The 14,491-nt window shown below is 45.7% G+C and overlaps 5 protein-coding genes across 5 annotated transcripts; 3 read left to right on the top strand and 2 right to left on the bottom strand.

Moving 5' to 3' along the window:
* Window positions 1–1,204: 1,204 nt before the first annotated feature.
* ARB_05853 (uncharacterized protein) lies at window positions 1,205–3,356 on the top strand (the record flags this gene model as incomplete). The annotated part of the gene is made up of 3 exons (XM_003015496.1): window positions 1,205–1,954; window positions 2,153–2,298; window positions 2,348–3,356. The coding sequence occupies 3 exons, from the start codon at window positions 1,205–1,207 to the stop codon at window positions 3,354–3,356; spliced, it is 1,905 nt and encodes a 634-aa protein (XP_003015542.1).
* A 2,138-nt stretch (window positions 3,357–5,494) lies between these two features.
* ARB_05852 (short-chain dehydrogenase, putative) lies at window positions 5,495–6,118 on the bottom strand (the record flags this gene model as incomplete). The annotated part of the gene is made up of 1 exon (XM_003015495.1): window positions 5,495–6,118. The coding sequence occupies one exon, from the start codon at window positions 6,116–6,118 to the stop codon at window positions 5,495–5,497; it is 624 nt and encodes a 207-aa protein (XP_003015541.1).
* A 340-nt stretch (window positions 6,119–6,458) lies between these two features.
* Window positions 6,459–8,366, top strand: ARB_05851 (cytochrome P450, putative; the record flags this gene model as incomplete). The annotated part of the gene is made up of 4 exons (XM_003015494.1): window positions 6,459–6,597; window positions 6,797–7,159; window positions 7,242–7,817; window positions 7,891–8,366. The coding sequence occupies 4 exons, from the start codon at window positions 6,459–6,461 to the stop codon at window positions 8,364–8,366; spliced, it is 1,554 nt and encodes a 517-aa protein (XP_003015540.1).
* A 1,156-nt stretch (window positions 8,367–9,522) lies between these two features.
* ARB_05850 (NRPS-like enzyme, putative) lies at window positions 9,523–12,778 on the top strand (the record flags this gene model as incomplete). The annotated part of the gene is made up of 4 exons (XM_003015493.1): window positions 9,523–9,684; window positions 9,875–10,136; window positions 10,198–12,320; window positions 12,386–12,778. The coding sequence occupies 4 exons, from the start codon at window positions 9,523–9,525 to the stop codon at window positions 12,776–12,778; spliced, it is 2,940 nt and encodes a 979-aa protein (XP_003015539.1).
* A 415-nt stretch (window positions 12,779–13,193) lies between these two features.
* ARB_05849 (uncharacterized protein) lies at window positions 13,194–14,471 on the bottom strand (the record flags this gene model as incomplete). Its single annotated transcript, XM_003015492.1, has 1 exon — window positions 13,194–14,471. The coding sequence occupies one exon, from the start codon at window positions 14,469–14,471 to the stop codon at window positions 13,194–13,196; it is 1,278 nt and encodes a 425-aa protein (XP_003015538.1).
* Between the last annotated feature and the right edge of the window lie 20 nt (window positions 14,472–14,491).

Genomic DNA, 14,491 nt, shown 5'->3' with positions numbered 1-14,491 from the left:
CATAGTGACCGATAACGGAAGATAGGATCAAGTATGGAGTAGTTATGCCATCGGACATTATTAACTTGTTTTCTGAAATGGATGTGAACTGGTTTCCATGAGGACAGCTTTCCCTTTTGATATGATCACCATTCGTTTCATAACTCGTAGTAATATTCTTGTTCTTGCCCGTAGTCAACAACAGCGAGATAATGGTATATATCAATTAATTTCCTCATCTTTGCACTACTCGTTTGTTATCTTAGAATAGAGTGCTGTGTTGGTAAACGCCCATCTGGATGGAGGCATTGAAGGGTATCAATTACGTAGGGTAGCGAGCATTGTTGTCAGCAATACTGAAAATATAACGATAACGATATATTGCGCCATGTCTCTCGTGGCTGGTACTGGATATTCTGGCAATGGAGAAGGTGTTGTTGGCATCTGACAACGTTTAGCTTCCGGAGAAAAAGAAATGTGAGAAAATGAAAGTAAGCCAAATGATTTTTGAAAAAACGATCCCAGGCTAGTCGAAGAGTAGGCGAGTGGCTTTCAGCCACAATTGAATATATCTTGAAAGTTAGTGGGAAAAGGCGGGAAAAAAAAAAAAGAGAGAGAGAGCGAGAGAGAGAGAGAGAAATATGACTGGAGACGGTGCAATAGCGGAGCCACGGAGTATCTGCGTTATTGATGAAAAATAGTTGCCATCATATTCGTAACCCATTGGGCTCCACGATATGGCATATAACAGGGACCAGTTGAGGGTCCATACTAGTTACTGTGCTCCGCAGGGGCAATCGTGAAAGTAGGTGAACAACCCCTAAACATCAACCGGGCATAAAGTTAGTTGGGATCAAAAATATCAGGTGCATATCTTGGGATATGTCGATCCTATGCAAGATGGCAGATCAAGGTTACAAATGCGGATGACGGCTCGAACGAACACAGGGGGTTGTTGATATGTGCAGTTTCAACCACAAATTTCAATAACTCGCATCGGGCCGCTCAGTATCCGCATTCTAACAAAACAGGATCACATTTATTGAAAGAATGCCATTCCAGTGCCCAGTGACAAATTGCAATCGCTCTTTTCTCCGCAAGGAGCATCTTAACCGCCACCAACGAAATCACGACCCTATCCGGGCTTATCCATGTTATTTGTGTCACCGTAGGTTTGCGAGGAGGTAAACTAAATCACCGTTCAGGCAGCAATTGAGAGGGAAGGATGATGGCTAAATTGATGACCGACAGAGACATTCTAGAGCGGCATCTACCAATCCACCATGCAGACCCCAAAGGCGCCCAGCGCACTCTTGTGGCATGTCAAACATGCCGGTATAGGAAATCCAAATGCAACTCTGAAGACCCTTGCTTAACGTGCTCCCATTTGAAGGTGCCTTGTATTCGGGTTCCATCGAGTCAACAAGTTACTCCCACTCGGGTCATCCGTTCCCAGGACCCAACTGAAGGGTCTCAGGATGAAAACACAAGCTGCATAGGATTCCACGTTGATACCATGTGGGACACGCCGTTGACTTCTAATAAAGTCTCTGGTGATACCCCTAGTTCATTGCAGAAGCACTCAACAATCAGCACCATAGCTGATGTCGAAGTACCGAGTAATCTTAGATTTGGCTGGCCATCTGCCAACGAGTGGATGTCAGAAGTCAGACCAGTCTCCTGTGATGTTGACTTGGTAGAGGCTTTGTTAGCTTTACCCTCGACAGAAGGCGACAATCAATGCCAGCCAGCGCTCCCAAATAAACCTGATTCCTTAAACAGCATGGGGCAGACTTGCCTACCCGAGACAGTGTTCCACGATGCATGGGCAATCATCCACCACTCTACTCTGGAACGAGCGGACAAACACCCATGGCTTTCACGGGCTTTGGGGTTAGTCAAGTGGCCATTATCAAGGGATGAAGAGCGGAATAGGCTAGCCACAGATTTGATGAGGCACTTGGTTGCCGGACCAGTATGTTGTACGCTGCTGCCACTTGGGTTATATGCCTGAATGTTAATATGCGGTATCACAGGAGAGTTTTGGTTCTAGGTTAACTGAAATATTCCGGGCGACCCAGGCTCTTGTGATAGTCTTGATATCATTTACAGCTGAGGATGTATGGCCATCTCGATATCTGCTAGATGTATGATCGAATGTTAACAATGATAGATTTTGTCAGAGTCGGCCCACTGGGCTGCTCAAGGCACCGATGTAGCTATCTCCGCAATGCGACGAATGGGGATGTTTTCTGGGAAATGGGTGCCACTGGATAATGTGGAAGAGGACAGATGGATATGTGAAGAAGAAGCCAAGAGGTACGTGCCACTATAAAAATGGCGCTGGTAAAGATTCTAACCCTCGCAGATTAGCTTATGCTGTTCTTCGGCTAGACGTATATTTCAGCATCACAATACATCGACCTCCATCTATACGTTTTCAAGAACTTCGTCTTGCCCTTCCAGTCACAGAAACACTTTGGAAAGCTTTGAAAGCAGACGAGAGATGTCGCATTCAGTGGTTCGAGCCAGCAGGGCGTGATAAGTGCATTTTCCAGTCAGCCGTCCAGGAAATTTTCCAGACTTCCAGTGAATTGTCTGATAATCAGCGGCATCCATTTGAAGAGCCGGATATTCATTTAGCCCTTTGTGCGATCCAAGTGGAATTATGGTCGGCCATCCAGACATTGCGCGGCGGCGCAGAGTTTTTGACGTCCTTAAGCCAGCAAAGTAGCGTCAGCTACCAAAGAAACCACTTGACATATTGCCAATCATACCTCGAAGGAGCTTATAAACGAGGCCACATATGTTGCACAGGACGCTCGGAATCACAACATTTTTGGCTCACTCTCAATCTGACTCTATTCCACTTGACACTTCTCAACATTCATGTGGATATTTCTCTTCTCGAAAACCAGCGTAGTGGTGATTATCGGCAAGAAATAGAGTCCCATAGAGCAATTCGAGCATGGGCAGATTCCACTGATGGCCGCAGAGCAGTATACCATGCAGTCCAGCTGCAAAATAAGCATGAATGCAAAACATGTGCTTCGTGGCCAGAGTATTACAAATATTGGAACCCTTTGAGACCCATAGCTTTGTTGTACAGCTGTATTGTCTTGCATGCCTACAGTGCCGAATGTACGGCATCTGTGGCCGAGGACAGTACGGTGGTAGAACTGTCGGGCGTTCGCGGCACTGATGAACCAGTTCAAAACTGGCTACGGGAAGGAGGCAATGCTTCTATTCGGGGTGTCATTCTAGGGAAATCGGCCCTTTCTCAGCTGGTCTCATGGTCTTATGAGCGACTGGCAATGTTCAACGCTAGCTGTCGCCGATTCGAAAGATTTGTGTCCAGAGTAACCAATTACCACTAGTTCTGGTGTTAGATGTTAGCTTGACATTAAGTTAGTTAATTCAACCAAACCGCGAAGTAAGTCACTTGTCGGTGAGAATTCATGGTATATCTAATGGTAATGTGTGTTGTTTGTCTGCGTGTTGTTGAGGCTTGAATGAAGTGAAGTGACGTTGACTTAAGCACGGACTCGTGGTAAGGTTCGACCGGGGGATCTCCCTTGCCGAAAGAAAACTTTATGTAGCTTACATAATTGCATTTTTAGTTTTTCCAGCGAAGAAGATTAGGTAAGTCCCACCTGCAACACCCGACCCGACCACGGGCTGCAGCAACAAAACGAAAACAACTACAACACTGTGGCGCAGGAGAATCCACCATCCACCATCCAAGCAGCACCGGTGACATAGCTCGCTCTCGGGCTGCAAAGGAACAGGATAACGTCTGCTACCTCCTCTGCCTCTGCAATCCGCCCCAGAGGCACAACATTCCCGACAACTTGATGAACTTCCGCAAGCACCTCATTGCTATTTATCATTGGTGTATTGACCCACGATGGGCAGGCAACATTCACGCGAATGCCTTCTTTAGCAAAATCTAGGGCTGTATATTGCTATTAGGACAAATATTCCAAACGATGAGATGTTAGCAAAGTCGAGGAGGATGGAGGCATCTTACCGCAAGACTTGGTCAGGCCAACCACCGCATGTTTGGAAGCTGTATACTGGGCAGTCCCAGGAGCCGACTGGAATGAGTGAATGGACCCCAGATTAACTATCGAACCCCGTTGTCCAACCCGTGGTCCATGAAGCCCAGAAGCTTTAAATGGCTCCTGGGTCCTCATCACTTTCCCGATCGCTTGCATGCAGTATAACACGCCTTGCACATTTACCTGGCTGACCCTTTCCCACTCTTGAATTGTCAAGTCCATGAAATGAGCTGGTTTGTGCATAGCAACCTGTATTTTTACGCAAGCTTAGTTTAGCTGTCAAGGCCTGCTGTCTTGAGAGTTGAGACTTATTGTGGTCATACCCCGGCGCAGTTGACGTTGTAGTCAATTCTATTGAAGGTCATGAGGGTTTGAGCTATCATATCTTCAACTTGGCACTTGTCAGTCACATCCACAGCAACTGCAAGTGGTTTATATGAAGGATTTGTAGCTATGCTCCTGCTTTTCTCCGCCTTATCCTGAACGATGGATAAGTCCAGGTCGGCGAATACAACTCCCGCCGCGCCGGCTGCTGCGAATGCAAGAGCACATTCAAGGCCAATCCCGCTCCCTATTTTATGTTAGACCATATTAAGATGGGCCTTTCTTTTTTGGTATGTTCTCACCTGCACCTGTAATTACTGCTATCCCTTCTAGATGAAACATTTTCGTATGGCAAAACCGCTTGCTTCAGATATCCTAATAATGGCTTAAGGGCTCGCGAATTTGTTACTTTATATACAAGTTTTCCAGCCCCTCATTCCCGCCAACATCCCATCGGATACATGTGAGAAAGGCTAAAGCAAAAGAAAAGTTAAAGGGAAAAAGAAAAAAAGAAAAAAAAGAAAAAAGAAAAAAAGGGAAATACTGCAAAACTGAAAATATACCCATTACATGTTTCTCCCATTGGTAGTGTCCTTCAGGCACCTGTGACTGTTGTTATCATTTACTGCTAAGGTACTCCGTAGGTATTCTATTAAATGTTTCCAGATATCCCCGGGGAGATATTTTCCAATTTCTCTAGCAGTTCCCCCCAAACTTTCTTCTGTGCCTGTGCCCCATTTGAACTCTTCACGAATTTGGATAAGGCGCCCCTAATTTTGTTAGCTTTATTTAACTACTGCAGAGACCAGTTTTGGGGAAACTTACTCGTCGATCTTGCAGTCATTAAGATATTTTCCATGCCCTTCCCACCCCAAGGTAGCGGCATGAACCAGTGTGCGGGATCCTTCCTGGGCTGATCGGGCTATCAATTTCATAATTTGAAGCTGGAGCCCCCAGAATCCTGTTACCCCATCAACTAGGCTGGTGAGACAATATCCTGGGGTAAAGGCGTTGACAACAACTCGGGGGGTTGTGGAAGCTATGTCTGCTGCCAGTGCCCTCATGCATAACACTTGGAGCAATTTCGAGGCATAATATCTATTTTATTCCCTGTTAGCTTGTTGTTCAGTTTAGTCATCTATGGGCAATGGTTTCTTCTGGTGATACCTATCGTCAGGCCCTGACTTCGTCTGCTTTCGCAAAGCAACAAAAGTGTTGGGAGTTTTCCATTCGGGCAAATTGGTCATGACATGTCGGTCTGATGCTACAATACAGAGTCGAGGGATTGGCCCTTTCTCGGTAGCCGAAGCGCGAAGTTTTGGTAATAGCAACAGGGCCAGCAGGAAAGTGCTAACAACGTTGACTGTGATTGTGCTCTCATCCTCCTCCGCCATGTAAAACTTTTGCTCCAGCTTCCCGGCGTTGAGCATAAGAACGTCAACCTTCGGTAGTTTGGAAATAGCGGCAGCAAACTCCTGAACGGAAGCATAACTTTCCATATCTATATGAAAGAGCCTGGTTTGGCCTGACCGCCCGGTAGAACTCTCCAAATCCTTAATTGCATTTTCACCCTTTGCAAGGCTTCGAACACCAAGGATGATCTCGGATGCATTCAGGTTGAGGAAGTACCGTGCAGCTTCCAGCCCAAGTCCTGCATTGCCGCCAGTGATGACAATGGTTTGCCCAGTGAAGTCATGCTTAGGGGCTGGGAGGCGAACAAATATTTGGGAGTACAGAAACGATAGAGCAGACATGGTAAAAAAGACGTGAGGAACTTTGTAATGAATGGGAGAAAGGGATAAGGGATAGTTCAAGACCAGTTAGCGAATTTGATATTCCCATGAATCTTGACCTTCAACTGTCTTCTTAAATAACCAGTACCTTGAGTTTTGCTTTGCTTGATATTGAGATTACAAAGCTTATATTCTCCGAGCCGTGTGGGATGAATTACTCGGTGAGTGGGATTAAGGCCGATCAATACCGTCATATATACATTGCTTAGTGATGGTGGTAATTGTTAGTTAAATACAGCTATCGACGGCTGACAGATAGGGTCAAAGTAAAGGATCAAGAAGGCACTTGACGAGGGAAAAAATGTTCCTGTATCTTCCATTCTCCAGCTCACCGACTATGGACTCTATCTGGATTTACGGTGCCATCGTTATTCTGCTCACCCTTTGGACCCTCTTTCGGGGGTATTTTCCTGGGCTTCGTAACCGAAAACTTCCACCGGGTATGTTTATATTGAGGAGAGAATATGACATAGATCTATCAGTGTTAATTATTGGCTTTCGCCAGGTCCCCCATGTCTCCCAATAATTGGTAACTTACATCAAATCCCAATAACCGGAGCGCATTTGAAGTATGTACTCGATTCTGAGTTTCTGTCCATCAGATCTAATATATCTTTGGCAGGTTTACCGAGTGGGCAGCCAAATATGGCCCTATTTTCTCGCTCAAAATCGGTCCAGGGACAGCTGTTGTTCTCAATTCCCCATATATGATCAAGCAGTTGATAGATAAGCAGTCTGCCATCTACAGCGAAAGACCCAAGTTTTATATTGCTGACCATCTGGTTATGCATGGTGACCACCTCATGTTCATGGGCCCGGACACTCGATGGCGACGCGGCCGAAGACTCTATCACCAATATTTTAACGAAACTGCTTGTGAGAGGAAACATGTATCTCTCCAAAATGCTGAGGCCGTCCAATTACTGCGAGATCTCTACCTTAAACCTGACAGCTTTATGGATCATTGCAAAAGATTCACGAACAGCACTACTATGAGCCTTGGTAAGTGCCTCGGAATATTTCCAATTTACTGTGAAAAACACCTACCTCCCCAATGTACATTCCTGCTGACTGGGGTCTTTAGTTACTGGCATTCGAACGCCAGCTGCTTCCGCTCCGCACATGCGCCACCTGTATGCTGTATTGGACGGTATCTCAGAAATTTTTGAGCCAGGAGCCACCCCACCTATCGATATTTTCCCCTTCCTTGCATGGCTCCCAGAGTCATTATTCAATAACTGGAAATCACGGGCACGAGAAGTTGCCCAAACTATGGACAAGGTATATGGGCCTCTTGTTGACCGTGTTCTGAAGCGCCGTGAATCGGGTTCAGAATTTCGTGAGAGTTACCTGGATATGGTTTTAGACCAGCAAGAGAAACTCCAACTTACGAGGCACGAAATTGATTTGATGGTTGGAAATCTTCTCGAAGGAGGCTCCGACACCACTTCCATTATGACAATCGTCTTCATCCAGGCCATGGCATTATATCCCGACGTGCAGAAGGAAGCACAGAAAGAGATTGACGCAATTATCGGTGAAGAACGATCCCCAGAATGGAAAGACTATGTAAATCTACCATACGTGGCTATGGTTGTGAAGGAGACGATGAGATGGCGCCCGGTCCTGCCAACAGCTTTTCCACACGCTACCAGTAAAGGTGAGTGATGATCCTGATAAGAATAATCCCATGTCACTTGTGCCCAAATAACACGCATACACTTTTCCTGTAGAAACCGTGATCGACGGAATGACCATCCCCGCTGGCTCGACCGTTATACCCAATATATGGGGGTTGCATCATGACAGCCGCAAACATTTCAACCCGAACCAGTTTAATCCACTGAGATATAAGGGGCGTGTTGATCTTGCACCGATATACGCCTCCTCAGCAGACTATGAAAACCGCGATCACTATGCGTATGGGTCCGGTCGGCGCATCTGCCCTGGCATTCACCTGGCTGAAAGAGGGCTCTTTCTCGCTATGGCGAAGATTCTTTGGGCCTTCGATATATCGCCTATGCGTGATGCCCAAGGCCATCCGCTTCACATAAACACCGATCCTGCCACTGGCTATACAGACGGTTTCCTGCGCTGTCCAAAGCCATTCCCTGTGAAGATCAACCTCCGCTCTGCCCGCCACCAGGAAACGATTGACGCAGAGTTTGCATGTGCAGAAAGAGACGTCTTCAGTAAATATGACGTATAGGCTTGTTTTACCATGGCACGCAGAGCTTAACTATTCGTTGCTGCCTGCTTCAAAAACCATTGCTTTTCATATTTTGGGTATTTAGCGAGCCAGGTCAACCAGAGTAGAGAGAATAAAAAAAAAAAAAAAAAAAACCATCTTGTAGCACTCACCCGCGCGTTGTCCACTTTAACTCAATCTTTGGTAGATTTTAGAGTTTCCGATACTCCACTTCAAAGCTGCGGCTAAATTTCGGCATATCACGTGACATTTCCATTATCTAAGCAATGTTTATGTTTCTGAAGACTTTGACACAGTAAGAGCAGCCTTTGGATGTGGAAGAAGCTCAGCAAAAAAATCGAGCAGATGACATCATACGACTGATATAATAACATATACCTATGGAGTACGTTCCCTAGATAAATAATGTGTCGTGCAGCATGACCTCTGATGCGGTGAGCCGCTCTGTCAGCGATGGCCACGATATCATCCCCACCGAGCTCTGTCCATTACGCCACAATATCTACGTGCATTACTTGTCCATCAAATAACTTTACTACTCAATTAACACCCTACGGGAGAAAGGCGCTGGATCGGGCCAAGAGAGCCGTAAATCTTATCCCATAGCCTCGGTGAAAGAGACACATCCAAACAGCTGCCAACATGGCACTGTGGCGATGTGATAGCAAGTACGGAGTGTGTCCTTCGTGTTGGACGACTGCACCAATCGGGAAAGAGTGGCATGAACTTGCATGGTTCGGGCATACCCCAGTGATCCGCATCGAACAAATGCGGGTAACCAATGCCTTCCACCCACCAGCCGCCCTTTTCTGCTTCCTTGTGTTCATAGGCTTGTGCCTATACGAAGGAGGATCACGGTCCGAAGGGGCGGCAGACGGTAATTTTTGCAATTGCGTATTCATAGACTCGGAGATTGGGAACAAAATATTCATCTCCATACTCCATAACAGAGCTGAGTTTGCCCGAGGATATAAAGTGAATTTGGAACCAGATATAATCCCAGTTGGCAAGGTGGATTTCTGTCTAAAACTCCTAAAGAATTCTTCTCCTTTTCATTGATAAGTGAATTTGATAAATTTATTAGCATTTGTTACCATACACACCTGAGGCTCCCACCAAGCAAGTAATTGACTACTTACTTTCGTGATACCCAAATATGACTGTTGAGAAAGCTGAACCAATTGGCCGAAGATTCATGGCCCAGGCCATTGATCATGTTGCTGAGTTGGATCCAAACAGACGCTTTTGCATTATACCAAAGGGATCCGACTATCCAGACGGCTTTTCCGACCTCACATTCGAACGGCTAGCCCATGCGGTAAATTACATGTGCTGGTGGATAGAGGAAACTTTTGGTAGAACGTCCTCGCCAGTGACATTGGCTTACCTTGGAGCACACGATATCCGCTACCTAATTATGGTTATGGCGTGCAATAAGACTGGGTACCAGGCAAGTGGGAACCGGCAATATTCATCCAATGGTATCAATAGTTCTAACATTATTCTAGCCGCAACTAACATCTGTTCGGAACTCTCATGCAGCTCAAGTTCGCCTTCTTGAAATGACAGGTTGCACGAAAGTTGCTTATAGTGTTGAGAGGAAACAGGCAGTGGACAAGATACAGGAGCTCTTCCCAGGATTGCAAAGCGTCCAGATTCCTTCTCTGTATGAGATGTTTGAAGGCAACCCCAGTCCATACCCATTCTCGAAACACTTCGACGATGTCAAAAACGAAGTAGCATTTATTGGACATAGTTCAGGTACAACTGGTAAGCATCGCTTATGACAATTTATCAACGGCCTCTAACGTACTAACAAATGTATATGAAGGTTTTCCGAAGCCAATTCGACTCACTTATGGTTTCTTTGCTGCTCTAGATCATGGTGCTTATGTACCTATACCGCCAGACAGGACAGCGGGTGTTCCAGATCGGCTTAACCCCAGTGATCTCATCTTGGCTACAACTCCTTTCTTCCACTTGATGGGCTTTACAGTATTTGTAATGGCTGCATTTCACAAAATACCATGTGTTATCTTACCTGACCGGCCCGTGTCCAACGAGTCTTTATCCTCGGTGATTGATTCTCTCAAGCCAACTGCTGCACTAGTTGCCCCTTGCATTCTCGAGGATATGTCTACGTCTCCCAAAGCCATGGAAGCGCTTTCAACTCTAAGACACGTATACTATGGGGGCGGCCCGCTTGCATCCGAGATTGGCAATAAGATCTGCCAGCGAACCAAACTAATCAACTTTATTGGGATGACCGAAGCTGGATATGTTTTGTCTTTGGTTCCCCAGGAAAAGGAAGACTGGTCTTACTTTGAGTGGAGCTCATCATTTGGGATTAAAATGGAGCCAATAGATGATGGCAGGTCTGAAATGGTCATACACAGAAATGAGAATCCGGACCTCCAGCCCATTTTCAATACTTTCCCTGAACTAGATGAATATCGCACAAAGGATGTTTACACTCCACATCCAACAAAACCGGGACTCTGGAAATTCCACGGCCGGATTGATGATGTGATCGTACTTAGCAATGGCCAGAAATTCAACCCTGTTACCATGGAGAAAGTCATCGAGGGCCATCCGTTAGTTTCACGCGCTGTTGTTGTTGGATTAGCAAGGTTCCAAACAGCGTTGATAGTGGAACCTAACTGGAACCTTTGGGATGAAAGCAGCCCCAGAAATCAATTTGTTGATGAAATCTGGCCTACAGTACGAGAAGCAAACACCATTAGTCCAGCTTATGGACGGGTTATGAAGAACAGGATAGGCCTAGCATCTCGCAGCAAACCTTTTAAAACCACGCCAAAGGGAAGTACGCAGAGGCGCCTTGTAACTGATAGCTACAAGGAAGAAATTGATAAGCTGTACACGAATCCGGCAGATCAAGCGTTTGACTATGCGTTCCCTGAGTCGGCTGATCTAGGCAGTGTCACGGAATCAGTGCGGGAGATTATATGCGACTCCATTGGCCTACCCACAATTGCGGATGAGACAGATCTTTACAGCGTGGGATTTGATTCTTTGCAAACCTTTCAGTTAAGTATCATTCTCAATAGAACGGGGTTCACTACCTTAACGCCTCAGATGATATATGCACACCCCACTGTTGGAAAGCTGTCCAACTTTTTATTTGCGCTTCTTAATGGCGTCGAAAGCAACGGCATTTGTCGCTTAGAGAATGTCAACTCGCTTCTTAGCAAGTATACAGCTGGTCTCCCAGACCTCGAAGCCACCAAGACCCATTCCGTGATATTGACTGGATCCACAGGCTCTCTTGGTACTTATCTACTACATCGTCTTCTAAGCGATAACAGGATTGCCAAAGTATACTGTTTGAACCGATCAGACGTAGGGGAACGGCAAACTGAGAGCTTTAAACATAAGGGACTAAAAACCGAGCTTCTGGAAAAGGCCGAATTTCTTACTGCTTCACTAAGCAAAGAGCGACTTGGTCTGGAAAAGGAGAAATACGACGAACTAATCTACACGGTAGATACGGTTATCCACAATTCTTGGAGAATGGACTTCAACATTTCCCTGTATTCGTTTGAGGATCAAATACAAAGTGTTCGCCGGCTCATTGACTTCAGCTTGCACAGCGTACGCCGCGCTCATTTCTACTTCAACTCCTCAATTGGAGCAATTGGAGGTTGGACACTTGCTAATGGGCCGTCGGTACCCGAGGAATTGTTTGAAAATTGCGAAGTAACGCTCAATCAAGGATACGGACAAGCTAAGCATGTTTGTGAACGTATCTGTCACGCAGCATCTCGAGCTGGTGTTCCAATAACTATTCTTCGCCTAGGCCAGATTGCAGGCCCAACTACTGAGGAAGGTGCCTGGAATTCAACAGAATGGCTACCATCCATTGTTGCAACATCGAAATCTATCGCAAAGATTCCCAAAACTTTGGGATCTATGCCTGTAGATTGGATCCCGGTGGTATGTATCACTATTTTTCCAGTTACTTACTTCATCAAAAATTAGCTAACCGTAAACTGGAATAGGATACTCTTGCTACTATCATAATAGAGATTGTTGAATCCCGTCGAATGACAGAGGCTGAGTCACGGTGCTCCGTCTTCCACTTGGTCAACCCCCTGACTACTCCATGGGAATCTTTATTGACACCTCTTCACGAACGTTATGCAGTTCAGCGAGTTTCTATGGAAGAGTGGATAGCAGAACTGGAGAAGATTCAGAATCCCTCAGATCAGGATATGTTGGAGAAACCCGCGTTAAAGCTACTCCCATTCTACAAAAGCTTGGTAGAGGGAGAGGGTGCTCTGTCTGTACCAATCTGTGTGAGGAGGGCCAGAGAGGCAAGCAAAACCATGCAATCGATGGGGCCGATTTCAGCAAACTTGATGGCCACATGGATAAATCAATGGCAGTTTTAGACCCCTTGGTTGTTGTATAGGAACCATATTATATTAGCAAGTCGCCCTAATATCTTCATGACTCCTCTTATTTTGCTATCTGATGCAGGAGATAATCAATCAAAAAATCTAGTTAACTAAACAACTAAATTACGATATCGCCCTAGGCTTATTTTATTTATTTTTGTAGTTCAGTCAAACTTTGCATCTATTCTAGTCTTGTTTATTGGTAGAACACCTAGTTACCAGTAGATAGACCGTAAACGGCATGTACAGGTCAGTAATGGAAGTCGTATTCTGCCCAATAAAACGATCAGGGGTTATTCAATCGTATAAGTACTCTTTATTTATTCATAGTAGTACTATTTGTGCTCTGATAATAGGCTAATGCACCATTTGAGCAGTAGAAAATTCCTTGAATGCAAGTCAACATCAGTCACTTAAAAGATATCAAGACATAACTTACTGGAAACTCATCCATAATAGCAGCTGCTACATTTTCCACATCCTGAGCAAGACGTTGAACTCCTGCATCCCAGTATCTCAGACTACGGCCAGTCCTCCCATCCCCATATATCTCGGAGTCGAAGCTGATTACACCCTCAATTTGGTCAATACTTCCCTTCAGACGGCCTTGTTCCAACATTCTGGCAGCGTAGGCCTCTGCCTTCTCGCCGGCAGTCATCTCGCCTGATGCTTTAAGGCCCAGAATCAAGCCTAGATCATCTACTCGGATGTTCTCGTAAAGCCTAGAGGCGGCTAGCAGGTTGTGTTCGATAACTGCCTTATCTAGCACAGTCAATCCGTCGGCTGTCTGTGCCAGTTGATGGGGAACTAAGCCAGAAGCAAAATTGGAAACTTCGTCTTCTGTCAACAACTGGTCACGGAATATCTTCTCTAAGATACTATATTCTTCTAGAGAAGAAGACCTGTCATCTTTATATAACCTGGACAATGCTCGTGATCTCTGGGGTCCGGCGGGAGCTAAAACCACGCATCTGATTGCCGCAGAAAGAGCTTGCAACCGATCTTCTTCATCTACACCGCTAGCTAAGCTAACAGCAAGATATTCCTGGCTGGCCTCAAGAAACCGTCGCCGTGCATCAAGAATTCTGGCCTGGGATAATTGGAAATGTAACTGTAGAGCCGGGTCCTCGGTTTTGGTTGGCAGATTTTTTATTTTGTTTAGAAACATTTCAGCACCACCCGCGTCATCGTCTTCTAAGTATAAACGTATTATCCTAATCCACATACGAATCTTTTCTTCATCGCTTATATGCCGCTGCGAGCTGTCCAGGTGAATTCCCTGCAGAACCCTTGCAGCGTCGGAGTATTCTTCCACTTCCTCGTATGCATCTGCAAGTGTCTCACGTAAAAGTGCATCTTGCTCTTCAACTGAAGTTGCGCGCGTCTGAAGGACAGTGATAGCGGGTAGCCCGACTTGTATCCTAATACTTGCGGGGAGAGGCTTGAGAGAGCTAATGAACCTATCAAGGAGAGGCCGGGTTGCAATGACACTTATTTCACTGCCAAAAATAGCCCCAAAAAAAAGGGTAAGGTCTCGTGCAAGAGAATTAGAAGGTTTGTTGATTATTTTGGAGAGAAGCTCGCTGTAGAGCTGTGCTTTGGCTCGCTGATCGTGTGTTGATTCGATTTCCGCAAATTCATTGGCAAACTCCGAGTCAACCGTGGGGTCGCGGTTGAGGGATTCCATCTTTATTGCTGGCTAAAATG

Source organism: Trichophyton benhamiae (assembly GCF_000151125.1).
Source record: "Trichophyton benhamiae CBS 112371 chromosome Unknown Abenha-G-c-322p01.r1, whole genome shotgun sequence".
Lineage (NCBI taxonomy): Eukaryota > Fungi > Ascomycota > Eurotiomycetes > Onygenales > Arthrodermataceae > Trichophyton > Trichophyton benhamiae.
Note: the sequence above shows the minus strand (reverse complement) of the source record. Positions and strands in the feature narration are given on the sequence as shown.